Below are 26,810 nucleotides of genomic sequence, written 5' to 3'. Positions count from 1 at the left end.
GCGTCCCAGGAACCAGGTACTGTCACCACCGCTAATAGCTACCTCTGTGGCAGCAGCCTGACGGCTCCAGAAAGTCTGGCCTGGCTCCCCCACCACGTGACCAGATAGAGCATAACTAATGTCTCCAATATGGTGACCATTAAGCCGTACTTCTAGGCACACCCTTCACACCCTTCACACCCTCTACGAGAGGCAGGGTGGACAGCTCTCTACATTTGAATGACATCATACTGTTGGCCATGAGAAAATAAAAATGTAGAAAGAGCAGAGGCCTAGGAATGTACTCACTGAGGAACAGGGCACCCTGGTCACCCTGGTCACCCAACACTGGGACTCAAAGTGGAATTGAGTGGAATCACTTAAAGTGGAATCAGAAAAAAACATCCCGATTTGGTCAGCATCCCCCTCTCCCCCAATTTCACCAGCTCGTGACAATTTTTTCCAAAAGGCATAGAGGCACAGAGGGACAGTCCCCCTCACCCCGTCACAATACCTGCATTCAACTCTTATACTCACAAGAGCGAAATGCCTACTGGACCATCAAGATGTGCAAATCAAATCCGCTCCATAGGCATAAAATGCCTGGATGTTGGCGGCTTTGCTTGGGCAAGAATTACAAAATTGAGCCTTTGTTCAAAAAGCATGTCCCAAAGAGAGAAGCCATCAGGTCCTAGAGCGCCCAGGAAGTAGAAACCTGCACTACAAGTTATGTGTAAGTGCTCCGCGCTCCTTGCTCTCCTTGCTCGGGGTTACAATGGGGAGTCTGTCACAGCCGCCCTGCCCACTGGTCCCGGGCCTCTTGCCTCCTGAAATGCAGAGAAAAAAGCTGGTGCTTCCCATGCTCTGCAGGGGTGCTGAGGACACGCTGTTCTTGAAAACCTCACCAAAAGCTAGCCCTGAAGACCAAAAGCCCCAGAACCCCGCTTGTCCAGCAGCAAGCCAGGTATGTCCTCCCCACATCCTGGCATCAGGAAAAGCACCGGAGCCCCCAGGAGGGGAAGAAATGAGCCACGTGGGTCACCTTTAGTGACATGACCTTAAGGTTGGGAGGCTTGCTGAGGTGTCACCTTGGAAAACGAAGGTTTCTCTAGTTCTGAAGCTTAACACTCTGCCCCTCCCCCAAATTCCTCATCTCCAAGACCTGGTGACAGCACCAGCCCTAAGTAGCTTTCTGCCTTTTACCAAGTGGCAGAGGAGATGCTGCCCTGGGGTTCACGGCCACACCCTGAGCCCTCCTCTGCACCCCAGCTCTGTTAAGGCTGCGGTCTCATCTTGGTCCCTTCCCTAGCAAAGAGGCCAGGGTGAGGCCAGGGACACTAAACATGCAGGCTGAGCAGACCCGAGTCCCAATTCTGCCCCCACCCACTGTGTCCTTGGAACGAGCCCTCGGCTTTTCTAATCCTTCATTTTTTTCCTGCCCTGCAAACTGGGAACCTTCTTAACAAATGAGAGAAGGCCCCAGGAGCGAGGCCCACCTCAGTAAGAGCTCATCCCTCAGCACCCCCTCCCCCGGCCTCTTGCTGACGGGGGACTCACCGATGGAGTCCAGCGGCTCAAGCTAAGAGCTCCCCCCGCTCCAGCACCCCTCACCTATTAAGCCCACCTCAGACAGCGGTCAGAAAGCCCAGGCAAAGCACCACCCCATGGTCCACGCCATGCCTCCTCCGTCTCTCCACAGAACCTCTGCACAAGCCTGACCCATCACCAGGGCCTCCCCATCCCCTCCCCGGGCCATCGAGGACACGGGGGTGTTCTGAAAAGCACATCTGGGCTCCACCTTTACAGTAAAAAACTAAAAAAAAAATAAAAAGGCACGGACCTCTCTACGCAGAATACACTGGGGCCCACCTGCCGCAAACCACTCTTCCTCACAGCACAGACTGCCTGCCCCGCCTGCCCTCAGGGGCGCTGTTCCTGCTCCTCTGCCCAGCAGGCTCCTATTCAGTCTACAAAGCCCAGCTCAAGTATCTCCCTAGGAAACTTCCTGCTTCCAAGGCAGACACTGCTGCTCCCATCTCCAGGACACCACAGCCTCTGTTTCTCTGTGCAGCCTGTGCAACAAACACCATCTGCCTCCCAGGTCACGCCATCCACCTGAGTTGCTTCTCAGACTTTACTGTGCATGAAGGTCACCTTCCTAGGCCCCAGAGAAAGGCCCAGGGGAGCCGGTCTGGGCTGGGGACTGAGACTCTAGTTGCCCCAGGTTCCCAGATGAGGCCAACCTGCTGCTCTAAGGGCCACACTGTCCCAGGACAAGAGTTCCAGACCCTTAATCCTGGTTTCCAGGACAGAGGCACCTCTAAGTCTCCTGCTGCTGGCCAAGGCCACCTAAGGACAAACCCCAGGCTGCCTCAGAAGGCCTCTGTAGCCCCTGAAAAGAGGCACACCTGAGAGAAGGCACCCCACTTGCAGCTGGCCCCACCCTGGCCAGGGGGTCCGTCCTGGGCTCCCCCTCATGGGTCACAATTTGATACTAAGGGTCAGCAGACAGCTTTCTCCAGCCCCGGGAGAACCTCCATTGGCCTTCCTCTGACTTCAAATGAACAAATCTTGTCACATCATGTACATGTAAGTTACCTAAGCAGGGACTCCTGGAACGCACCCAAATGGCACTAAACTTGGGAAGATCTTGTGAGATTCATCATCATCAACGCCCAGGCCCAACACCTGCTCGACTGATTTAGCAAGAGAAGCGGCCGACGGCTTATTAAACGCCACCTACTACACCTCCGCCCAACCGACCTGATGTTTACGCGAGTGGCACAGTAATACCCCACGGAATTCCCTAGAGACCAAGATCCCAGGAGGCTCGGGGCTGAATAACTCATCACAACCCCCACAGCATCCTGGGAATAAGCCAGTGAATCAAACCATGGGCAGGAGGCCCAGGAGCCGAGGGCCAGCATGTCGGGTCACTGGCCTGCATTCCAGAGTGCCTCAGGCCAGCCGTGCAACTGCATTCCAGAACCAAGTGTCCACTGTTACCTGTGGCTCCCAGAAGCTACAGCAGCGACAAGGCTGCCCCTCCCTGACACTGAAATAATCAATAAGTGGTACATATTCATCAAGTGCAAACATTCGTTCTCAAAGTCCCCTAAAGGGCAGATCAATGTCCAAATCCTAGGTGACATTTTCCCTAGCCACAGAACAGGCCCTCTCTTAACGAGTACTTTAGAAATAAAAGAATCCTTCTAATGGCACAGCTACAGAAGAAAGGGGGGTCAGGGTTAAGAGTTATTCCAAGAGGGCAGGGCTGCCTCCTGCTCCTTTGGCGAGGACCTTTTGGGGGTATTGTTCAGCAAGTTTATTTAAAGGCCTCGGCCTTTCTTCTCTCAGCAGGACCCCAGTTCCAACACCCGTTCAGAGGCTGCAGATGTGTCCCAGGACTGGTCCCTCCCAGCAGCATCCCAGCCATCTGCAAAGGAAGGGGCAGCAGCTGGAGACAGGGAAACAGATGGCCCTCCTCATCTGAACGGGTTTGATCCCACTCCTGGGGCTCTGCTAGTAAGGGCCAGGCCTACGTGGTGGCTGGAGGCAGAGAGGTAGCCCAAGGAACCCCGGGCAAGCAGCTAGATGGGAATGACCTCACAGAGGGTTTCCCAAACTCACTCTGACTCCCATGAGTTTGTACCCCAGGGCCCAGGGAAGGCAAGTCAGAGGCACAAGAATCACTTTTCTTAGGTGTTTTGCAGAAAAAAGCAAAACTCCCCCTCCTGGGGACACTGTCCTAGAGGACTGAAATCCACATTAATTCAGGAAATTCCAAATTAAGATGGCTCCACTTGGTCAACTTTTTCCCCAGCCCTGTACCACAGCTTTGCATAGAGGTAAAAGCTCTGAAGAGCCCCCACCTCAGTAAGTCCCCTCCAAGACCCCAGAAGCGCTGGACCCGGAAAAGGATGGACAAACCTCCTGACACGCTGGCCTCCGGCAGCCAGGGCATCCCAGGAGCGCAAGGCGCAAACCACTACCTGCCGGGCCACGCTGGGCTCTCCTGTCTGCCCAGCCCTGCCAGCTCCCTGCCCCCAAGGTGGCCTGGCAAGAAGCTGCCAATCAGAGAGAGAGAGAGAGAGAGAGAGAGAGTGCCAGGAGCAGACCACCAGGGAGCAGGCTGGCCTGGCATTCTCACAAGCTGCACCCAAGGATGGGCACCTTTCTGCAATGGAGGCAGGGTGGCCTCTGAGCTGCACAGGGTCACCAGACAGCCTCTGGGCCACCTCTGTCAACAGAAGCCAGCTAGGGACAGCAGAGAGGCCCTGGATGATCCACTGACTGGAGGAGGGGCAACCTGATGGGCAAGAAGGCTGCCGGAAAGTCCAGCAGCAAGTTTGCTGGAGAAGCAAGGGGGATGTCCACCTCCTTGAGGTGAAGGCCAGCCTCAGAAGGTGCACAAGTCCCCAGAAAATCCTCAACCTGGTACCCAGACCCACCAGCCTCATTCCAGGGCAGCACTCGGCCTCCTGGGGTTCCCCACGTCCCCGGGCAGGCCAAGCACTCCCTCACAGCACCTTCACCTTGGGATGGAAGTGGCCCTTCCTTTTCACCATTATTTCACAAAAGCTGGTCTCCCTGCTTGACAGGACTTGAGGCTGTTTTCTGCTTGCTATTCTTTCTCCACAGAAAATAACTCATACTAGGGTCTCAAAAAATAAACTGAGAACAAATGAACGATGGAACTCAAAGAAGCCACATTAATGACCTGCAACCAGAAAAGTCTCTGCCGAGCTCCAGGGTTGCGGGCATCAGAGGGGAAGCTGCCCTGCTCCTCAGGCAGGAATTCCACAACCTCCCCCACCACTAAACCCTCACTTCTACATGCCTGCGGCCCTGGGCGTCCACAGCCACTGTGCAGAGACCCACGCAGTCCTTTTTTCTTTAAGTCACCAAATTGAACTTTGCTTGCTTTAAAAAGCGCTCTATTACCTGGCCTCTTTTCCCCTAGGGACATCATTCCTGGCCGGGGAAGGGAAGGTGTCTCCACTTCTGCCCCTTCATTCTTGGAATTTTTCTCTTTTGTGGAGGGAGTTCCTAGTCTCTGTTCCTAATCTCTGTAGGGAAGTAACTGGAAGGGCCAGGCAGGCTTTGGTACTTGTCATTTCCATAATCACAGGTTGTAGGAGGTCCTGGTACAGCGGGTCCTACAGGTGGGCCTTCGTTTTCCACTGAATCACTAATCAGAAATGCTGGAAGGGCACAGTGGTGCACATCTGTCATCCCAGCAACTTGAGAGGCTGAAGCAGGAGGATCACAAGTTCAAGACCAGCCTCAACACTTCAGCAAGGCTTTAAACAACTTAGTGAGGCCCTGTCTCAAAATGAAAAATAAGAAGGACTGGGGATGTGGCTCAGTGGTTAAGCACCTCTGGGTTCAATTCCATACCAAAAAAAAAAAGATACTGGGAAGAAAAGCTTGACATATTAAAAAAGCAAGAGCCAAAAAGGCTAATGGATTGTAGGCTCCAGGGCAGACCCCAAAAGCACTGGGTCAAGGAAGATCTGGAGTGACCTGCATGTCCTTATGCTCCCAAATTGGCCTGGTCACTGGGGCCCAGGGAAGACTTCCATTGGTCTCCCTGGGACCAGAAGCCAGAGAGAAATGGCTTCTTACTGATCAGCTGCCCCCTAACAGAAGCCACTCCAGAAGAATCACAAAGTGGTATTACTAGTTCCATTGTCTGAGAGCTTTCCTCAAATTACTTTAGGAAAAATAGGTGTAAATACACGAGAAAGAAACAACCAACCACCAGTGTCCTTGTAAGTTTCACAGTCCCATGGCAGTTCCAGCACAGAAAGGAAGAGGAAATAGAAAGAAGTGCTCCTCAAAACATCCTCCTGCTCAGGAAGGAAGAGGCAGCTGTGAAATCTGTCTTGGGCCAATAAAATCACTCGGGGGCCTGGGCCTGCTCACCACCTGGGAGGTCTTAAGAGGAGTCACTTAGGACCTGATCCATAAGATGAGAATAGGAGCACCTAGGATCTGTCGATTGGAGATTAGAGATAATAATGTCCAAGTACCTAGTGCAGCCTCCTACACACAGAAGCCACCTAATGAACCGCAGCTCCGTCCTGTCTCCATCACTATTTCATCCTCATTATCTCAGGCAGCGGCTACAGGAACAGGACCTCATCCCCCAGGTGGGTCCTATCAAGCAGCTCCCAGAGGAGACCATGCAAATGAATGCTCAGCCCCACCCCCACTGTGGGTCCCACCATGACTGCTTGAGCAAGCCCAGCCACCTGGGCACCTGGGGACTTTCAGCAGGCAGTGGCCACAGGAGGCAGAGCACTCCCTCACTGACCTGAACAGCAGAGCCCACTCCACCACCCCCGCACCCCACTACCCCCTCCCCATCTTCACAGGGCCTAAGTCAACCCTTGGGAACCTCAAACAGGAGACTCCTTTGCCAAAACATGTTGTGCCTCTCGGCGTCTGTGCCCCACTGTTCACTGTACAGATGTAACTGACTTTTTTCAGCAAGAGAGAAAAATGTGAACCCTGAGCCATTTGGACTACAAATGGGAAGTAACTGGAAGGGCTTCATCTCTCCAAAATCCTTGAGACTTGCAAAAGCCCAAGATAATCAGAAGGGCTGGACAAACCCAGGGCTTAGAGCTTGTTTTCTGTTTCATTAATGTAAAACTTATCATCAGATCTATATATTGCATGGTATCTGTATATTGTATGGTAAACATCTTATCAGCCTATGAAATATTGTTTTTAAATTCACTTTGACAAGGAGGCAGGGTGGGGTAGGGAAGAAAGCCTCATTTGCTAAGCACCTACCCTGGGCCGGGATTTGCAGAGGGGCTTTGCGTCATTTGCCTTTAATCTGCACAGTCACCCTTCAAGATAGATATTATCTTTGAGGCTCAATATCTTTGACAAGTTATCTAACTTGTCCAAGGTCACAAGGAGATACTGGAGGCACTGGAACCCAACTCCCAAGGCCAAGTTCCTCTGCAAGTTTGTCTCCAGAAAGCAACCTTATTAATTCATGTTTTAATGTCATTACAGGATTTGGATCCAACGTATAGAGAAGTCCTAGTCTTTGAAAGATGTGAATGGTTTCAAATTAATATCACCTAAGATACATTCAATACTGTGCCAACGACAGCCATCTAAGAATGTAGCATGTCTTAGTGGAAATCCGGGAGGCTTAGCAGGACAGGAAGGAAGTCTGATGAAGGCAGCCTTGGGACTTCAGGGCAATCCCACGGTCAACTGACTTCTGAACTTGAAGGGTACTAAAGAATTTAAACTCTCAATCTGACCTCTGAAAATCTTGATATTCAGTTTCTAACACACCCAGGTCCCCTGTACATGTATGCACATGTGCATGCACACACACACAAACACACATACACACACACACACACACACACACACACACACACAGTTGGCCTCTTTCAATGTCCGGACACTTTTAAAATATAACAATTGGCCACATGTGGGGAAAAAACTTCATAAGTCAACTGTCAAGTGTCAAAACAGGTCCCATATAGTAACACAGGCATTTTGAGGTTAGAAAATAATCACAGTAATTTATACAGAATTCACTTTATTCATAATAGACCTGTGAATTGAGCTGTTTCTAGGAAGGTGCAACATAAATCATGTAAATAAATATGTCCCTTGTTCTCATTCCTAATTCTATCAGCATTTTTCTTAGGAGTTATTTTTAACCTCATAAAACATGTTCACCATACCCTGAAATTCTAGATGCATGCATTCTGGTCAAAAATGACTTGGAATTTATAATTCGTCAGACAAGGAGTTAAAGGAAAGCATACGCAACAGCTTAGGTCCCTTACTCAGGCCAGTCAAAAAAATTTTTTTATTCATAGGACGTGGCAAAAGTCCACAGTGGGGTGTGAGTACTTATGGTAGTCAGAATAAATGACACATCCAACGTCTTAAAACTCCATCATGGAACAAGTTTTCCAAAATCAAAATTACTGACAATCTAAAGCATGCCTACACTTTGACCATGGTTTGTCCCAGTCATTAAATACGTGTTTGTAGAAACAAAATATAAATGGTAGGCTGGGGCTGGGGCTCAGTGGTGGCGTGTGAGGCACTGGGTTTGATCCTCAGCACCACATAAAAATAAACAAACAGAAATAAAGAAAATTGTGTCCATCTATAACTAAAAAAAATTTTTAATATAAACGGTAAAGGCCTGACATTATAAAAACAGAGGCCACAAAAAGCCCGTGGCCACACTGACGGAGCTACCATCTTGGATTTTCTATCACGCCCTAACCAGGGATAGAAAGCAATCAGAGCCAGGGAGGGAAACCACATGGAGGTGTGGCCTTTGTTCATTTCTGAAGGGGACAGACAGGAAGGACAGCCATGTGAAGCACCCAGCGGCCTGTTCACCACACTTCTCCATCAAATGCATCAGCCTTAACCCTTTCCTTACACCTCCCCTTCCCTAACCAAGGCCAGAGTACAACCAAGCCAGGTCACTCGGTGTCCTGCTGGGTACAGCAGGAGGGAGCGGGCAGTTTATGGAGGATTCAATGCCTCACTTTGCTCAAAGCAGAAGCCACACACAGCTTATATCGCCAGGTTCCAGGGCCCCCAACAGGTCAAAGCTAAGCTCTTGGGATTCACTCCAACTTGACACCACCACCAAAAAGACAGGAGGCGCACTACTCAGAGCCCAGCCAGGGCTCCGCTCTACACCAGGCTCAGTGGCCAGTCACCGGGCCTGGGACCCCGCCACTGACAGTCAGTTCAAGGAAACTCTGGGAGGAGGGTGTGGGATCTGCAACACAGCCAGGAAGCAGCCTTCCTGTTCTCCAGCTCTCACTGGGATGAGGGACACAGGGGAGGGATAAAAGACCTCAGGACCTTAGGCTAATGTCAGCCCTTAGGGGAAAAAAAAGACCGGAGACTGCTGAGGGCCAGCCAAGACTGCGGCAGGAGACATCTCTACAGCTGCACACAACCCACGGCACCCACTTCTCTGCTGAGAACCGAACCAGCAGTCAGAAAGCCAGCCCACTGCAGTTCCCAGCTCATGTAGGGGGCTGGCACCCCGAGATCAACGTCCCATGTCTTCCTTTAAAGCCTAAAATTGGCTGAAAGGGGAATGGAAAAGTCAGACGGGCTCTGATGAAAGCGGGTAGGCAGCCTGGAACAGTCACTGGGCTAAGTAACAGTCCACGAGGGGTGGGGGCACCGCCTACACTTCGCTGAGAGTGAACATTAAACACACTCTTCCTGTTTAAACCCTGCCCCAGCTCTCTCCTAACCAGTAATTACTCATTAAGTCTGACTGATATTGGGATCCTTCCTATGGGATGGCGCTGGCTATGGGAATTCTCACCCTCAACTGGGCCCCAAAAGGCTTAAACGAGGTGGGGCTGGTGAGGGGCTTTTTTGCATAAGTACATGTTCGGTCTTTTAACTGGTTAAAATGAGCAGGCAGAACACATACACACACACACCCCAAACTCAGATCAGAGGGAGTCAGTATAGAAATTTATACCAATGTCACTTCTGGACTTGCCAGATTTTTGCCCTAGAAGTAATATTAAACACAGCTCTTTGTCTATGAATTGTGAAATACTTTATATACTAATAAAGAATGAGTACTTCATTGTGTATTTAACTGCATAAGCCTGCATTTGGTTTAATTGACCAAGAATAAGTCCTTGTTCCTAAGCTAACTCTCGAGTTACAGTCAACTCTTAAATATTAACACTCATATTGAGGAACAAAGATGCAGATAATGCAAAACAGAAGATTATTTTAAATCATTCACTCTTGGTATGCGGATATATTCTTTTTTTCCTTGCTTTTCTTTTAACTTGCAATTAAATGCGTATGGCTGATATTATGGCATTTACAATACTTCTAACAAAGGACTTAAAGCACACTGGAAAAATCTGACTTGGGGAGGTCTCCATGCAGATCCCACACTCAATTCCTCTGCTATGAACTTTGGATCAACCTGCTCTGGTCCGGGTCAGCATGGCCCCTGGCCCCCCCCCAAAAGACTGCTGGGAAAATGGCTTTAAAAAAAAAAAAAAAAAAAAGCATGTAAACTGCTTGTTTCCCAGGTTGGTGGTTTTTGGAATCATGGCACTTTGTGAGGGTGGGAAAGTAATTAAGGGTTCAGGGTTGGAAAAGCCCTTTTATTTTAGCTCCTACTGGGCGGGTGTAAACAAAGATTCCCTTTATGTCAACAATGACTTAATTAACCAGAGTAGGTGACAATGTCAGGAAGAATTTGAAAGTAAGAGTTCCCTCCTCTCTGTAATCAAGCTTCACTATACTCTAAACATTCAGAATATTAATCAGCAGAGTAGTACTTGGCTCTGAGAATCACTCCCATAGGAATCAATAACTGCTCTAACTTCACTCAGCTGTCCCCATAACAATGGGTGACACACAGAAACAACCAATTTTAATCTGCAATATTAACCAAAATCCTCCAGAGTGTTCTCTCAAGTTAATTAGGTAGACCCAAGCCACGGTTACCACCTGAGAGAGTGCTCAGAAGACAAATGCACACCAGGAGGTGACACAGGTGACATCTGATGTGGCACTGGCCAATGCTGCGGTGACTGGGCCATCAGACAAGGTTCTGCAGGAACTTCTCAGGCACACTCTTCTCTGATTCAACAGACATAATCTAAACTGAGTTTCCAAGTTAGCAAACCAAAAAGCCTTCCAAGATAAGGCCTCAGAAGGTCAAAGCGGAAGGTACCATTAACCCTAGCTATAACTACATTAACCACAGAGGACAGACAGATGTACAGGGACAGATGTAAGGGGACTCACACACACACACCAATCTGGAACTCCAGAACCCAATTTGGAGCTGCTCCGGCTGGCTTCCAGGAGCTTAAAGCTCCTTTCTCACCTACAATTCAATGACCTTCAAAGCAAAACTCGACAGATAAACTGGTCTTAAACTTCCAATCAGGTGGCAATATTGGATCCATAGACACGAGACCCATGGACCCTATAAAGGCAGGGTCCACTGCCACCTCTGTCCAAGAACAACTTTCTTCTCATGTTTGTGCTCCTTGACACTGCCCCAACTGTCCCACCCAAGCCAGTCCTCACTGCCGGGGACAGTGCTCACGATAACATGCACTGGTGGCTTATGAGATGCCAGGCCTGCTGTGGCGATGCCCACACCTGGAATCGAAGTGAGTCGGGAGGCTGAGGCAGGATGGTCACAAGTTCAAGGCCAGCCTCAGCAAGAGACTCACATACTTAGTAAGACTCTGTCTCAAACTAAAAATTAAAAAAGGACAGGGACACAGCTCAGGGGTGAAGTGCCCCAGGGTTCAATCCTCAGTATGAGAGCAAGATGCCAGGCCCCAAGCTCACTGCTCTTTACAGCCACGTCAAACAGAAATCCAACAATCTTTTGAGGTCACTAGTCAGAAGGCTTCTGAGAAGATTATAGTTCATCAAATATTAATAGAGACCCAGAAGACCATTGTATGCAACCCTCAGAAGACAGAGAAGAAAACCTCGGCCCAGGGGCCTCTGTGCTTTTTCAAAGCCCCCTCCCTCCGTGGGGGCGCTTGGCTTTCCCTCTAAGCCACTGTCTTTCATCTTGGTCTCTCAACTCTGGATGCAAACCTTCATGGGAACTATGAGCTCAGAAAAACGCTCACAGGGACGGTGGTAGAGTGTGACCTACACTTTGGGGAACTTTGAGCACTGCACCCCGACCCCAGAGTGATCCACAAGTCAGCAGTGGGGAGACCTGCTGAGAACCATGTTCACGCCGCTGTTGGATATAAATTCTTACACAAAGAACCACGGAGGCACGGCACCGCTCTCCCCTGCTCTTCCTCCTCTGCCTCAACTGTCTGTCCCCACATACGCCTGTATTTCAAACTTCCTTCAATAATTAAATGTGGTAAAAGAATTCCACCAGGACCATTTTACACTTTATGTTGAAATAAACTCACCATAACACTGCCCTGGAATCTAAAATGGAAAATGACAGTTATTCCTAACCTGGGCCATTCCTGAAGCCCACATGGTAGGAAATCCCAGCTCAGCTTCCCCACCGTGCAGAGCCGTGTACTCAGGGGAGAGCCGGCAATTAGGGAAACATCCATTTTAATTATTAGCAATATTAAAGAATCACAGGCATGACTTTCAGAAACTGGGAACGGTTTCCCTCACATTAAGTCCTTTAAAAATGTGTCACCATTGCAAATTACATCGGCTCTGATGTCACAGCACAAGTCACAAAGAGGCGGTTCCATAATGGTCTGGAGCGAGAGCTTGTAACAGCCTCAGACACAACTCCTCCCAGATCCCTTTCCAGAGATGTGGTAGGCACCGCCACGATGTCACCACACCTGGCAATTACAGAGTTGCAGTGCCTCTGTGTAACCATGAATGCCCCAGCCTCCCTCACAGCTTTGGAAGAGCAATGACTCGGTCTCCCTAGGGACCCCACCTCTCTGGTTCTCATCTCTGGATGGCGGCACAATACTCCTTGTGGATGTCCCCCTTTGGGACCAAGGAAGCTGGGCTTTCTGCCCCTCCCAGGCCACCCCTCTGGGTCAGCACGCTGCTCACCCACCCCACACGCCCCATGCATCCCCACAGCGGCTCAGCCAAACCCAGACACTACGCAGGACCGGGCGGGCTCCCAAAGGCCAGCAGGCACCAGGTGGGCTCAGAGCAAACAGGTTCATTAAGTGGCGATGAGTGCCGGGATCTGCCGTTTTACTCTCGGATTACCACTCGAAAATAACTCGGCTACCAATATTCCCTCTTGATGACAGATTCAATGCTGCACCAAGTGGAGGCTTGGCTAGTGAACACTGTCTCCCCCGGACCTGGGAAAAAGGTTGCAGATATGCCCAGCTGAATACAGGAGCCCGGTGTAGTCCCCGCCAGTGGCCTTCCACTTTTACGATCAGGTCCCCAAAGACGACATGCCAGTCAGTGTCTGCCCCGTGAGAGCTGAAGTTCTCAGAGAGGAGGGAGACCCCTGGGTGTATTCACTTCCTGGTCTCTTTAAAACAGAGTCTGCCACTCTGGGGCACATTGCTTAAGGATTATGAACTACAATGGCTTAGAGAAGCAACCTGTCTGGCCTCTCTCTGTAGCACTTCAGAGACTCCAACAAACAATGAAAATCAAGCGTCAGCATTTCAGATGTTGGCAGTTTCCTTTAGTGGTCCCCTTTGGTCAGAAAACAGCAATTCTTTACACTGAAAGCAAGATCCCTCCAGCGAGAAAGCTCCTGCAGGAGGCTAGAGCGGACAGTCATCTTCCCGAGGCACATCCCTTCCGCGGCTCTCCTGGGCACTGGCTAAAAGGGAGCCGCAGCTGCCTCCCTCGCCCAGCACTCAAACCTCCAAACTAGACCTTCTGCTGGCCACCTGGCAGCCAGGAAAGGGCAGCCCATGCTGAAACAGACCTCCCCATTCCGTGCCGCTTCCCCCAGACAAATCCCCACACAAACTTGGTACCCTGAAAGCGAAATTAAATAACTTACCTTCCGGCTCTAACGTGGTATCCTCAACTAAATTGAAGGAGGGCCGGGCCCGGGACAAGGTTGCCATGGTGACCACGACCAGGCAGATGAACCGACCCCAGTTGACCATGGTTACGGTGCCAATCCCCAGTCCTCTTCCATATCTCCATGTGGACGTTAATCCCATCTGCACACTTCCTCCTGGAGCATGGACCGCCTGCAGCGCCTCGGCCCACGGGGGGCTCAGCAGGCAGGGCACTGCGGCGGGGCTCGCTGCTGTGCTGCGACTGCAGCAGCCACTGAAAGAAAGAGATTCGGCCAGTCAGTGCAGTCCTCCCCAGCGCCACGCACTTGGACCCAAATAGGATAAGACCGTTTCTCGGCATCGCCAGCGTGTGTGCAAACACAGCTCTTTTTCATTATCAGCCAGGGCCTTCCATCCTCACCTCGGAGCCCCAGGTGTGTCCACCAGATGGGTCCTCAAGACGCTAGGCTGATCTTTTTGAAAGAGCACTTTTAAGAAATGGAGATACAACAGTAGCTACAGGGTCCAGAGCAACACGCACAGCCATGGGTTAGGTAAAGTGTGCTCTTCTTTTACCCACCATCGCCTCTACAAAAGGCAGAAGCAACGTGACCTTAGTTTCAAGGGCAACTACAAACGCAAGTTAAAAATGCTCGGGTTGGCAGAACCAGCCTCGTTAACTCCTCAGTCCAGCTGGGTGCTAGGAAGCTGACTGGCGGAGGCGGCTGCTAGCAGCCCGGGATTTCAGCTGGGCTGGAGCTGGCGGTGTGTCCGCCGGCACGGTGGCTCTCAGAAAGAAAGGAGGCCAGCAGAATCAAAAGAAACCCGGGAAGACTACAAAAAATTCCCACCAGTTTACACTTGTCAGGATTCATTTTCAAATGCAGACGTGTATTTCAATCTTTCGCCAAGCAGCCACTTACAAAGAACGAACAGAACTGCAATACATTCAAAGCAGCTGATCCAAACAGGGATTCAAAGCCTGAATTCCTTTCCAGGGACTCAATGGCAGTGAAGGCCTACTAAATGTCTTCGACCTATGTCAAGGGGCTTAAGAAACAGCAGAAGCAGACTCTGATGAATAATGCAGGAGGTTAGCAGTGGTGATGACGAAATCTAAGTTATCCTGGTATGTGATGGCCCCAGAACTTTCAATATGCTAACCTACTGGCAGCGGTTGCAAGGGGAACTCAACTTACTATTCTGTTCACCCACTTGATCCAAGGCAAAGAGAAGTTTCCAAGCAAGCTCAAAACAGTCCAAATAACTTTAAATTCATTCAGTATCTTCAGTGATAGTGTTGAGGCGGTAAAATGCACAAACTTTGGAGAATTTGTATAAAGCAATCGCAAGAAAAGAAAGGTAGGCCAACCTTGGGCTTCAGACTGTGAACCACATGAATGAACCACATTTTATAAGACTGGGGGTGGGCTGAGACCTACAACAGACAAATCTTTACCCTTCTGCTTTTTACTACAGACTTTGGTGTTTCAAATCACCACATAGACTTTCAACAGCTCCAGGGCCTTCCTAAAGCTCTAGCCTAAATACTGCTTCTTTTAGCCTCCACTGAGGATGGAGTGTGGGTCCAAGGGTGACATCATGAAAACCTCTGCTTTAAAGAAAGCACAGGTGAAACAGTGTTACCACCAGAGAACTGTGAGTGTGAAAACCGAGGGGGCACAAACCCTGTGTGTTCAGATAGCTTGAAGCATTTTCCCCACAACTTCTCTTTCCTCTTAAAGCCCTCAAAAGATAACTCTGTATCTATTTCTACATACATGTGGGAGGAAGTACACAAACATTCTCATGGATTCAAGAGGCATCTCCACAGGCAGGGGAATTTTCTGCCCTTGGGGCAACTTGAGGAACAGGCTTGCTTACATCCTGGCAGGAGGTCTTGCCCCCAGCTGCCTCCCCAGCCAACACCTGCCTCTGCCCTGCAGACACTCCTTAGTCTAGGCCAGCAAAGGTGGACAGTGCCCTTGGCTGAATCTCAAGCCTTTCCCTTGCCCTCACCAATCGCACTAGAAACTTGAATTTCAGCCCTGTGCAGGCCCAGGCCCACGGGGGACCCCTCCTCAAACCTCTGGAAGGCGGAGACGGAAGGCAGCAGGTCTGCACAGCTCCTCACCAGAGTGGACAAAAGTGTAGTGCGACCTCCTAGGCAGGATAATTAGGTCCCGAGGCTCCGTGTTGGGAACACAGGCCCAGCATGCTGCTGACGGCCACAATCCCGGCTTCCTGCCTTCAATACCATAATCCTTCCTGGAGTCTGAGCCCCAGTGAAAGCCCAGCGTGTTTATTTTTCCCCCTGAAAGGGAACTCTCTGCTCAGCCTGTGTGCGGGAGGAGTTGTCACTCTGATGGATGGCTCTTCAGGGCCACCCGCCCCACGGGTCCATTTTCACCTCGGCACAAGCTTGCCCCCAAAGACAGGCAAAGTGACCAGCAGAAAGAGCCTGGCTGGGGAGGGGTCACCACACCAGACCTGCACAGGGTTCTTCAAGTTAGCAGAACATGCCCAAACCCCAACCCTCCCAGAAGACAGGATAACACAGCCCAGCCTTAACGGGCTCCACCTGTCCTCTGCTAGCTCACCAATTAAACACTTTTGTTCTGATGTAGCTTTTGTACGGACAAAGTCAACAGTACCAGAAAAGTTCGGAGATGCTGGCCTTAAGTGCAGACCCATCTCCTCCCTGGAAGCCTCCCTACCGGCCAGCACTTTATGGGGCAGAGAGCTATCAAGGGGTCAGGTCTAGGGAGGATGGAAAAATTCCTCAACATATTGAACTCTCCAAAGACACCAGCAGACACAGGAGCACAATAGCTGCCTTAATGCTGGAAATCCACTGAGCACTGGGGAGCAGCTTAGGGGTGCTCATCATCACCACCCCGGTTTCATTGTAACATTTCTTTCATTTGTCTGCTTGGAATATCCTGGTTTCTCCCCCAACTCGGGGCGCTAAAGAGCTCAGAGAAAATCTGCATTTTAATTGACATTCCAGCGAGAGGGAGAGGGGCGCCTGATTGCTTTTCTATTCAAACTAAACAGGCTTTTCAGATGAAAATGAGTCGAGGCTGGTGGAAGATTTACAGGGATTTGGGACCAAGAGGACAATGGAGTTTTAAATGTTGATAGCGTTTCACACCAAACACATAATGGGTGCCCTGAGTCTGAAAGCAGGTTGGCCTTTAAGGGTGGGTTTTATTGAGCTGGGGAGAGAAAAGGCAGTCTTGGAGCAGAGTTTCTAGGGAGCGGACTGCGAGCGGACTGCGAGCGGAGCGGTGGAGGGCAGTCGCTCCCGGGCCGCCTCCTGCGCCAGTGCCCCTGGCCTCAAGGGTCGGAGCCAGCGCCACGCAGGGCCCTCGGCCGATTCCCCGGCGCGGCCCCGGCGCTGAAAGAATGAGCGCGCAAGTTAGAACTCGCCTGCGCTTTCGACATCTCGGAGCGGCAGCGGGCAGAGCAGGCAGGCGAACTAGGAAAAGTCGGTCCAGCTCGCCCCCTAGCCCCAGGCGCACAGCGCTCCCTGCTACGCCCACTGCTGCTGCGGGCGCCGGGCGCCCAGCAACCAAAATCCGGGATCCGAGCCGCCCCTCCCCAAAAAGTGCCACCTCTGGCCATCACCACCCCTTTGGAGATGTCGCTGCCCCCCCACACCCACACACACAACGGCCCCCTCCAGGGAAAGGTCCCCCTCCCCAGACTGGATGGGGCGCGGAGGGCGCTCCGCGGGCTCAGGAACGCAGCACCCCGAGGATACCCCTCCCGAGCGCCAGCCAAGGCGCCGTGCCACCGGCAGGCAGCCCCAGCCGTACGCCCGCTCTGAGCTCGGAGGAACGTGCACAGCCGGCAGGACTGGGACCGCCGAAGTTTGACAGGGTGTGGGTGTCGGGGCAGAGGCAGATGTCAGCATCTGAATGGGGGTGCTAGAGGCAAAACTCTCCCCAGATGCCAGCCGTCTGCACGCACCCACTCCCCTATCACCTATCTGGCCAAAGAGGGAGGACCGGGAGCGCCCCCGCACTGCCACTTCCCCTCGCCCTCCGCGGGGGGACCGTGCGCCCTGCATTCCGGGCTCCCACGGCGCCCACTCTCCCGGCTGGCGGAGCTCCCGGAGGCGTCCAGCGCGGCGATTACCTTGAATGGCAACGCTCCTCCTCGGTCGGAGCTGTCCCGGAGCCCGGCGTGGGTCGGGATGGAGCCAGCGACAAGATCGGGGAGAAAACTCCAAAAAGAGAGCAGCCCTCGGGTCCCGGGCGGCGCAAGGGCTCCGCGGCTTCACGCGCACCCCAGGCTGCGGAGGAGCGCGGGCATGACGCCGCGGCTGCCCTCGGGTTTGGGGAGCGAGGGGAAGAAAGGACCCGGGCTTGGCGTTTCCTCCTCCAAACTTTGCTCCTAAGTTGCGAAAGCCCGGAGCGCGCAGGGAGCCGCGGCCTGGGGCCCGGGGGCTCGCGGCCGCCCCCGCCAGCCCGAGAGGAGTCGCCGCGCCGCGCCGGGCCAGCTACGCCGCAGGCAGCCCGCGGCGCCCCAGCTTTGTGCGGCTGCGCTCGCTCGCCGCGCTCCGCTCCGCACCGCCGCCCGCTCGGCTCTCCGGCGCTCTCCTGCGCCGCGCCCGCGCCGCCGCCGCCGCCGCCCGCGGGTCACGCCCCCGCTGAAACCCGAGCCGTTTCCTGGACGGCGGCGCCCGCTCTGCCAATCAGCGCCCGCCGGGCCGCCCCGAGCCCCGCGCAGCTCCCGACGCCGCGGAGCCGCCCCGAGACCCCGGCGGGGAGGCGAGGGGCCCGGTCGCGGTGGCGGCGGAGGGGTGCCAGAGTGTCCTCCCAATAAGGCCTGGTCCGCGTCCCGCGTCACCGCCTCCTGCCTTCCCGGGCGAGGGAGGCTGGCCCACGGCTTGCCCTACATTGTTTTATATCAAGTTAAGAAACAAATGACAGAATACTCTACCCCCTTAAAAAACGTCCCCATTGTACTCGGCGAGAAATTTAGAGCAACTGAAGCTTTTGGAGAGGAAGCAACTTGCAACAGTTTGCAGGACGATGTTGCATTTTTCTGTTCCAAACAACATTTACGGAGACGCTTCTATGGGAGGGCATAGTGATTAGGGGATTTTGCTTAGTTCGCTCATCTACCCTGTAAGCCTGACTTTGAGTGTGGCTTTCTTAGAAAAGACCAAAATCTGCAACAACAACCAAAAAAAAAAAAAGAAGAAGAAGGAGGAGGAGGAGGAAGGAAGGAAGGAAGGAAGGAAGGAGAGAGAAAAAGTGTTGTTTAGTTATGTATATTTGGATTAATTTCGATAGGGCCCTCAAGAGGGCCTGAGGATGTAGCTCTTGGTAGAATGCTTACCTAGCAAGTGTGAGGCCCTGGGTTTGAACCACAGGGAAGGGGAATAGAGACTAAAATCTCAACTACCATAAACAGCTAAATGACCTTAAGCCAGTCAATTCCTCTCTCTGAATCTTAGATTCTTTAACTGCAAAATCTGATTCTTCAAGTGAGCACCAGGCTGCAACTGACCCAGTTCATAGTTTCCATTTGTTTTTGTTTTTTTGTTTTTTCACTAGGACCTATCTTCTGCATAATTTATTTTTGAATAAAAATAACTCTCCCTTCTTATTCTGAGCAGTTATGCATAAGTTCAAGGCCACATAGATTAAAACCTTAATTGTTTTTCTTTAGAAAAGGTCACTAAACCCAGAAATGCTTTAGAATTCTCCTGAGGCCTGAAGACAGAGGAACAGGGAGAAGAAACCTAACCTGCACATCCACTCTTCCTGCCTTTGAAAGGGCAATTGTCTCTGGTCACCATCATTGCACACTTTATGACGTTTGCAGAAACATTTTTTGAGATGCCACCTGATTAGAAAATCATTTCATTTGTGTTAGAACCTGGAAGACTTTTATGTCAATCACTCAGGAGCTGGAAGTAACCAATGCACTCAAATGTCTCAAGTTCATAAAATTATAGTTTGGAAATATGACGGCAAAAATAGTAGGCTGCTTCTCAAGTAAAAAATCATCAGTGTATAGACTTTGCAGGAAGGGGATATTTTGGGTCAAGTCCAGTACCCTGAGTCAGTCCCAGGACCTTTTAATTAGTGGATACTTCTTGCCGGTGACACTCAGCCAGCCATTCACTCCCAGCCTGGTGGTTCTGTCCATCCCCGTGTGTTCTCAAGTTCTCAGACCTGGGATCACAAAAGAGATGTGTCTGAGTGTCCCCCGCCCTGAGCTGGCACTTACATCTTTATACTTCCCACCAATGGGAAGCGGGAGGGTCCGGGGACAGAGCCCTTTCCCATCCCGCAGTGCAGCCATCAGCCTTTGAAACGCTGTTAACACATTCTCACATAAATTAATGGTGCAGGAAGCGGGTCCCTCTCTCCATTCATCAGTAGCTGGGTGTCCGCTGAATGGCGGGGAAGCCCGCGCCTGGAAAGGGCCGCAGCGCATCTACTGTAAGGCCCAGATGCGGTTTGCAGAATTTATTCTCCATCGCGGTGAAAAGACAGCCATCCACCCAAAGCCCCGTATCCTGGGCTCTCATTTTGAAGTGGGGAAGCCCGCGACAACAAACTCTGCAGTTCTGAGAAACCTACAAGCACGCTTGGAATTTTTTTTTTTTCCAAAAAAAAAAAAAAATCAATTCTGGCATCATATTTAGACTTCAAGTGACCTCAGACGGACCGGGAACGCTTTCACACCAGCGAGGCCCCTGAATGAGAAAATAATCTCTTTACAGTTTTTTCCCCCTCTCTCTCTCTTCCCCCTTCAAGTGGCTGGAACCCCTTTTGTTCCAGGGCCTCCCTTGAATGGTGTTGCTAATAAGCCTATTAATGGGCTTCCACGGCCGAGTGTGAATAGGTAAATAAGCCCCAATCTGTTGAGGTTCTGGGGCGAGGGCAGAAAAGCCAGCAAGAACTAAAGGGGACAGTTTGAACTGAGCCACCGAGGCCAGCACAGGTTTCGGCTGAAAGAAGCGCCAGACAAGGGCGCAATTCACCGTCCTCCGCCCCCCGCCGGGGCCCCTTTCTTCCCAATTTTCCCCCCTTTACAAAATGTCTTGAGTAGTCATCCCCCCTTTTCTTCCCCGAAAAGCCCTCGGGACGCCCTTCTTTCTTCCTCTCTAGTAATGATACATCAATGGAAGGACACCAGAGCCCTGTCCCCAAACGTCTCCAAGAAACAAATTGCGCTGCTGGCCCGTCGGGGCTGGGAAGCGAGAGGCGAGGCGGGTGGGACCCTCGCTGCCACGGGCCCTCTCTCCTCTCTTCTTGTTCCCTCCTCCTCCTCCTCTCTCCTCTTCTCTCTCTCTCTCTCTCTCTCTCTCTCTCTCTCTCTCTCTCTCTCAGAAATTTTCCTTTCAATAATTTACTTTTTAATGGTGGCTGCTGAGAAGCTAGATGAATAAGGGTTGTGACATTTAAGGGCTCCTAAGCCCTGCCCATGGGCGCGCGAACTGCCTGCAACATCATGAATCTCATTCCTTATTGACATCTCAATAACATCCACAGCATGAAAGAAGGACCCAAGAGCAGGGATCCAGCCTGTCCAGGGCTGTGGTAAGGCCACTTACTCCCAGGTTAGTCCGGGCCAGGGAGGGGCAGGATCCCTGGTAGCTCCCGCCCTACGTTAATAGCTGGCATTTAACTGAAGCAAAATCACCCATCGATTCACTGCAGAACATGCTCAAAGCTTCTAAACTTAGAACTGGGCCCTGAATCTCTAAGCCAAGGACTTCCCTGGGGACAGTCCTTCCTGAAGCATTCTTCACCAGCGAAGCTTGGGCAGCACACTTCAATAACTGGGTGACTTGGGGCCAGTTGCTTGAGTCCTCTGAGTCTTCCATGTTCTTAGCTGCAAAATGTAGAAAAGAAAGGTTCCCACATGTTAGCGGCTGAGTGGGCTCACTAAAAGGACGGATGAGTTAGGACAGGACCAACTCAAAACATTTTGGTTCAGATGCTGGTCAGTGTTTTGAGAAATCCACCCTTGGGTGAGAATCTGTGTTTCCTCCAGGGACGACTGGGAGGATTAAGAGCTGCAAACTACCAACCCTTCAACATTATTATTATGTTAGCTATTATGTTGTTGTTCTGAAGCTGATTTTAATAGCCTGAGGCCACTGCAGCCCACATGTCCTCCCATTCTCCTGGTCCTGCAGAACCTGGCCTGGCCACCTGAGGTGAGACTTGTCCTGGGAAGGCAGCCTCACTCAGCTCCTGTCTTGAATAAGGTCCTGAGCTAGGCCTTACTGCAGTGGGGGGGGGGGGGGAGGGGGGACCCTTGTCCCCCACAGGAGAACCTGCAGGGGCCCAGGGAGGCAGAAAGTACTTTTCACAAGGGAGGACACATCTGGACCCAAAGAAGGAGCTTCTTTGAGACTTTGCAGGGAATCTGAAACAAAACTGCCCACTGTGCTCTGCCTGGTTACTGTGTTTCTCCTGGTTTGAGAGACATGACAGTGTCTCCTAAGGAGACCCAACACTGTGAGGGAGTACACAGGAGGACACCCTCAATCCTCCAACCAGGTGATTCCACCCACCGAAGTCAGGGGACAGGCCACTCGAAGTCAGGGGACAGGCCACTCGCTCCCCGCAGAACTGAGATATTTTCAGGAGAACTCATTACTTCCCCAAATATTTGTATTTCCAGGAAATAATCACCCACACCAGGGGGTCCACCTCCCTTCCTTCAAGTGCTCCAAGAAGCATTTGGGTTAGGGTTAGGGTTGTAAATGCCTCAAAGAATTTTCAAGTTCAGGTGTATTAGATGCTGCCACACCTCTTTTCACATGCCTATAGTTTTGTCAGTTGAACCTGCATGGTCTTCAAAATAGGGAAAGAATTCAGGGCCAATTTGTGGCTCATAGGATAATACTTATTCATAATATTTTTCAAATATATGGAAGTGGGAAATGTTTATAAATTGCAATTACTAAGGCTTGTGTTGGAAAAGTTGACCCTTAAAAGTCTTACACACAAACACATACACACACACACACACACACACGCACGCACACACATCTTCTACACACTTGTCATTTACCAAAAATGACCAAGTCTGGGGCTGGGGCTAGGGCTGGGGCTCAGTGGTAGAGTGCCCGCCTAGCACTTCCAGTCCCTGGGTTCAGTCCTCAGCACCACATAAAAATACGCAAACAAAAGAATGACTAAGTCTGTCACTTAAAATGCAAGGGAGCAGCAATTTGGGAACCCTGATTACATTCTGGAACCACTACAAAAGATAACTGGGAGCATCTTCAAGTGTCTGGATATCAGGGATTGTTGTTCATTTGCTTAGGTAAGATTACGGCAGTTTGGTTTTGTTGGAAAATGCCTGTGTTCTCGGTAGATCCATGCCAGAGTCTAAGGATGAAACGTCTGGGTGTTTGTACCCAGTGGCTCAGGAGAAAGGGCACAAACACAAAGATGAGCAGAGGTGTCACTCATAATGTGTCCCAGCCTCAGCATACAGTGCTTGCTGACTTTTTGGACTGACTAATTTCATAATAAAAAGCTGGAGGAAATACCTAGGGAGGATATTTGGGACTCTGGCCTCAAAGCTGTCCTCTTGTGCCACATGCCCCCTCGGGCCTTTGGCTCCTGCATCTGCCAATCTGACCTTATGAAGGAAAAGTGATTGGTCAATTAACTGATTAGCCAAGCCAGTCAGATGTAAGGTCTACAAAGCCCAAAGCCTCCAGGTATTTGACAAGCAAAGTGGGGAGCAGAAACAGCCCTGGGGCCAGGACATGCAAGACTTGGGTCTTCATCCTGGTATTGTCAAAGGGCTACTGTGTGATTCTGGGGAAGTCACTGAGCATGCTCCAACCTACCCTCTTTTGCATAATTGAGGTGTGCCCCCCACCCCCCAATTTAAAAGATAAACTTACATAGGATCTCTGGTCCTTCTCTGAACATTCCCTGCCTCCACCTTGAGGTCCAAAGAAGCTGGGACTTGTCTTTATACATCACCGAAGGCTGGCCTAGTGTTACAGGAACTCAACGTCCACTTTACAGTATTTTGAAACCACAGTCTAGGAACACTGCAGTTGATCCCTGTCCACTGGTAACGAGTATCTACCGGAAAAGTCCTGTAATCCTGGCCGGTTGTTAGGAGCAATTTATGGCATGTCATTTCTTTGTTGCAAAGACTGCATGCCCTGCCATCCCCCCCACTCCCCACTTCAGGACCACTTCCACCGCACAACGCTCCCAGGGGACCAGAGAGAAACTGCACAAGAGGCTTCAGCCAGGGGGGGCAGATTAGGAAGAAGTATCAGGTTCCCTCCCCTCTTAGGCTCCCACTCCTCCTCTGCCACCTCCCTCCTGAAGTTCTGCTTTCCAGCTAGCCAATGTGATTAATTAAAGCTAAATTAGCTAAGAGATAAGTACATCTTAAACTTGGGCCCCACGGTAGCATCAGCCACCCCCCAAGGGCTCCATAACCACACGTGGTCGGGGCAGCCATATTGGACAGCGGAGACCTGACGGGATACTCTGTCATGGTAGATGCCGTGCTGGACTGCACTGGGGGTATCCCTGCTTCTCACTCCCTCCTCCAGGAAGTCCCCAGGATCTGCTTCTGCCTCCCTGCCCCAGGTCCCCTGTGCTCACCACCTGGGACTACTCCCATGCCTTGGACGTGGGCACTTGGGCTGCCAGAGAGGTTTAGAGACAAGAATTCCATTTCTCAGAAGGAGAGCAATACGGGAGACACACAGGGCAGGTCTTGGCTTAACAAACACAATACCTGGTTCACAGGAGGGTTCCATTCTGTGAAGGGATTTGGCCCGCAGCATCCCCTCCAGATCCTGGGCACCCTTGATGCAGCCCCTGGTCTCAGAGAGACTTTCTACAGGTCCTAAATTTCTCTCTGAGTGGGTTGCTGTTCCCTCAGCTCCTCAGAAACAGCAGGGCCCTGAGCCCTGGAGAAGAGGGGAGGGGGCTACTGACTGCCACGCTGGAGCCCTGGGGGGAACCAGGGAAACTGACCTGGAACGATCTCAGGGAGGAAGGGATTCAGGGGGACCCCTAGATTATCATATCAGGAGAGGCTGGGCCTCCCAGGGCTGGCTCTGCCTGGCTAGTTGGGGCAGTTGAGGGCCGTGACTGCACCCAGCAGACCCTCCGTAGATTGATGGTGACGTTTCTCACTGGTGGCATCTGGGAAGCCATTACACAGGGTTTGCACACAGTGGATGATGTATGTTTAGAAGCGAGGGCAAGGCCATTTTAGGGTGAGGCCAATGATCTGATCTCCACAGATCATTCTTTTCTGTGGATTTGTGTGGTTTTGTTTAACTACTTCCCGAGGGGCCCTGTCTACTTTGTCCAAAGGTGAAAAGAAGTTCCCTTTAATAAACTGAAGGGAGAAAACTGATGCTGCCAGGATCCTGGTAAACTCCGGGAAGGAGCCAGAGAATACAGAGCAGGATGCGTCGTAAAACCACAGACCCAGTAACCCTTTTAGAGTCCCAGCGCTCTTATATTTGTCCCCAGAATGGGGGGAAAGGCCATCAAGGGGGCGGCGATTTCTTTAACAGACTTCTAGGAGGAGCCTTGAGAAAAAATTAACTCCTTCCCGGGAGGGTGAGGGGCGCCCTATCCTGCAAGCAGGTGGCTCCGGGGGAGGCCGGCCCCAGGGATCCTTTGTTCTCCCTGCTCTGTGGAGGGACTGCGCAGAGGGCGCCAGCGCCCCCTTGTGGCCATAAACGTCAGCACACGGGGGTACAAGGGGCGGGTGGCCAGGCGGGATGAAAGAGGGGGCTGCCAAGCCGCCAGTAGTGGTCTCCCACGCACCCCGCCCCGCCTTGAAGTCTTTCAGGTGCAGGAGATGAGCGATGGGTGTCAAGGCGGGTCGGCAGCAGGTATGCAAGAGCTTGCCCCAGCACAGCTGGAACTGAATGTCTTGCCCCAAGGCAGAATTCTGCAAGGTCCCTGGGCTTCCTCCTGTCTACACAGTGGCTTTGCTCTAGGGAGCCCTGCAGTTCCTTCTCTTGGTGGCATCTTTCCATCTGGGTGTATGAGGCTGAGAAGCACTGCTGCAGCCCAGGCTTAAGCCAGCTTCTACTCTGGCCCATGTCCACCTGGACAGCCAGCATCCCTTCCCACCAGCTCCACTCCCACCCCAGCCAATCAGTGCCCGGCTCTGGGCTGACGCTTCTTGAGAGTTAAACACCTCCCTGCTTCCTGGCATCACCACCATCCCCCTGGAACAGGAGCTTTAGGACCCTGGGTTTTCCTGTCTCTTCTCTGCCTGCCACCCGCCCTTTCATCAGGTCATCCAGAGCTTTCGGGACTCCCCACTTGCAGAACCACAGCAACTGCCCGTGAGCACAGAGTGGGTGCCTGCTGGAGGGCACTCGTTGGTGCTCACTAGGTTCCAAGCAGCTGCAATCATGGCTTCAATGGGTGTTCACATTTCAGTCACAAGGACCTTGTGAGATTGCCCTCTTTGACCCCCAAGGTAATGGGGGGCTGTGGAGACAGAGTTTGGTCAAGTGGAGACAGAGTTTGGTCAAGTTTGCAGGGTCACAGGAAAAAGTGTGGCTTTGGCGTTGTCTTTCCCTGTGGTGGCGGGAGGGGATGTATTCCGGTCTCACCTGTGTCCAGATGTGGCGTGGGCCCTACATCTGCCCCTTCCTGCCACAGTCTCCTCTGCAGAATGAGGTATCAAAGTTGGCGTTCCAGATCTATAGCTTCCAACATCTGCAGATGAGACAATAAGTGGAGGGAACATTGTATCTGCAATGAACATGTGTAGACTTTGGTGTGTCATTACTCCCTAAACAAGACAGAACAACTATTACAGCATATTTATGCTGTATTAAATATCTAGAGATAACCTACAGCATCTGGAAGGATGCGTGCAGGCTATATGCAGACACCCTGCCATTTTATACCAGAGCCTGGAACATCTCCAGATGTTGGCATCTATAGGTGGTCATGGAACCAGCACCCCACAGACAGGTACCAAGGGAGGATGGAATGCTGAGACCTATTTCACAGAGGCTGTGCAGATGGGATAAAGTGCCTCAGTGAAGTGCTAGGTTCCTGGTTAATGATCAATACGTGTTTTCTGGTGTCATTTCCAGACTAGGGGCATTCAGACCTCCCTTGCTGGATCCCATCCCAACCCTGGCCTTACTTCCTGGTACTTCTCTTTGCTGTGACCCTGGACAAGTCTTTCGACCCTTTTGAGCTTCTGAGTCTTTATTTTTAGGCTGTGACTATTGGATGAACCGTTGTCAGGATTGACCTCTAACACCGTGGATCCTGGTGTGGCTTACGCTGTCTG

General features: G+C 51.6%; 1 protein-coding gene and 1 long non-coding RNA gene across 18 annotated transcripts in view; both read right to left on the bottom strand.

Moving 5' to 3' along the window:
- Window positions 1-18,115, bottom strand: part of Fgfr2 (fibroblast growth factor receptor 2) — a 99,212-nt gene extending 81,097 nt beyond the window's left edge. For 15 of the 17 annotated variants that reach the window (XM_078032039.1, XM_078031617.1, XM_078032459.1 and 12 more), the window contains exon 1: window positions 13,499-13,776. In XM_078032039.1, coding sequence (XP_077888165.1) covers window positions 13,499-13,664 — 166 coding nt within the window. In that variant the 5' untranslated portion in view covers window positions 13,665-13,776. Of the gene's footprint in view, window positions 1-13,498; window positions 13,777-13,923; window positions 14,072-17,645 lie in introns of those variants that run through there. The other 2 variants (XM_078034014.1, XM_078034352.1) reach the window with 2 other exon arrangements.
- A 1,397-nt stretch (window positions 18,116-19,512) lies between these two features.
- Window positions 19,513-26,224, bottom strand: LOC144366173 (uncharacterized). Its single transcript, XR_013425088.1, has 2 exons — window positions 26,116-26,224; window positions 19,513-21,365 (listed from the first exon to the last, which is right to left on the bottom strand). It is a non-coding gene; the product is annotated as an uncharacterized LOC144366173 (long non-coding RNA).
- Between the last annotated feature and the right edge of the window lie 586 nt (window positions 26,225-26,810).

This window comes from Ictidomys tridecemlineatus, chromosome 1 (genome assembly GCF_052094955.1).
Source record: "Ictidomys tridecemlineatus isolate mIctTri1 chromosome 1, mIctTri1.hap1, whole genome shotgun sequence".
Classification (NCBI taxonomy): Eukaryota; Metazoa; Chordata; class Mammalia; order Rodentia; family Sciuridae; genus Ictidomys; species Ictidomys tridecemlineatus.
Note: the sequence above shows the minus strand (reverse complement) of the source record. Positions and strands in the feature narration are given on the sequence as shown.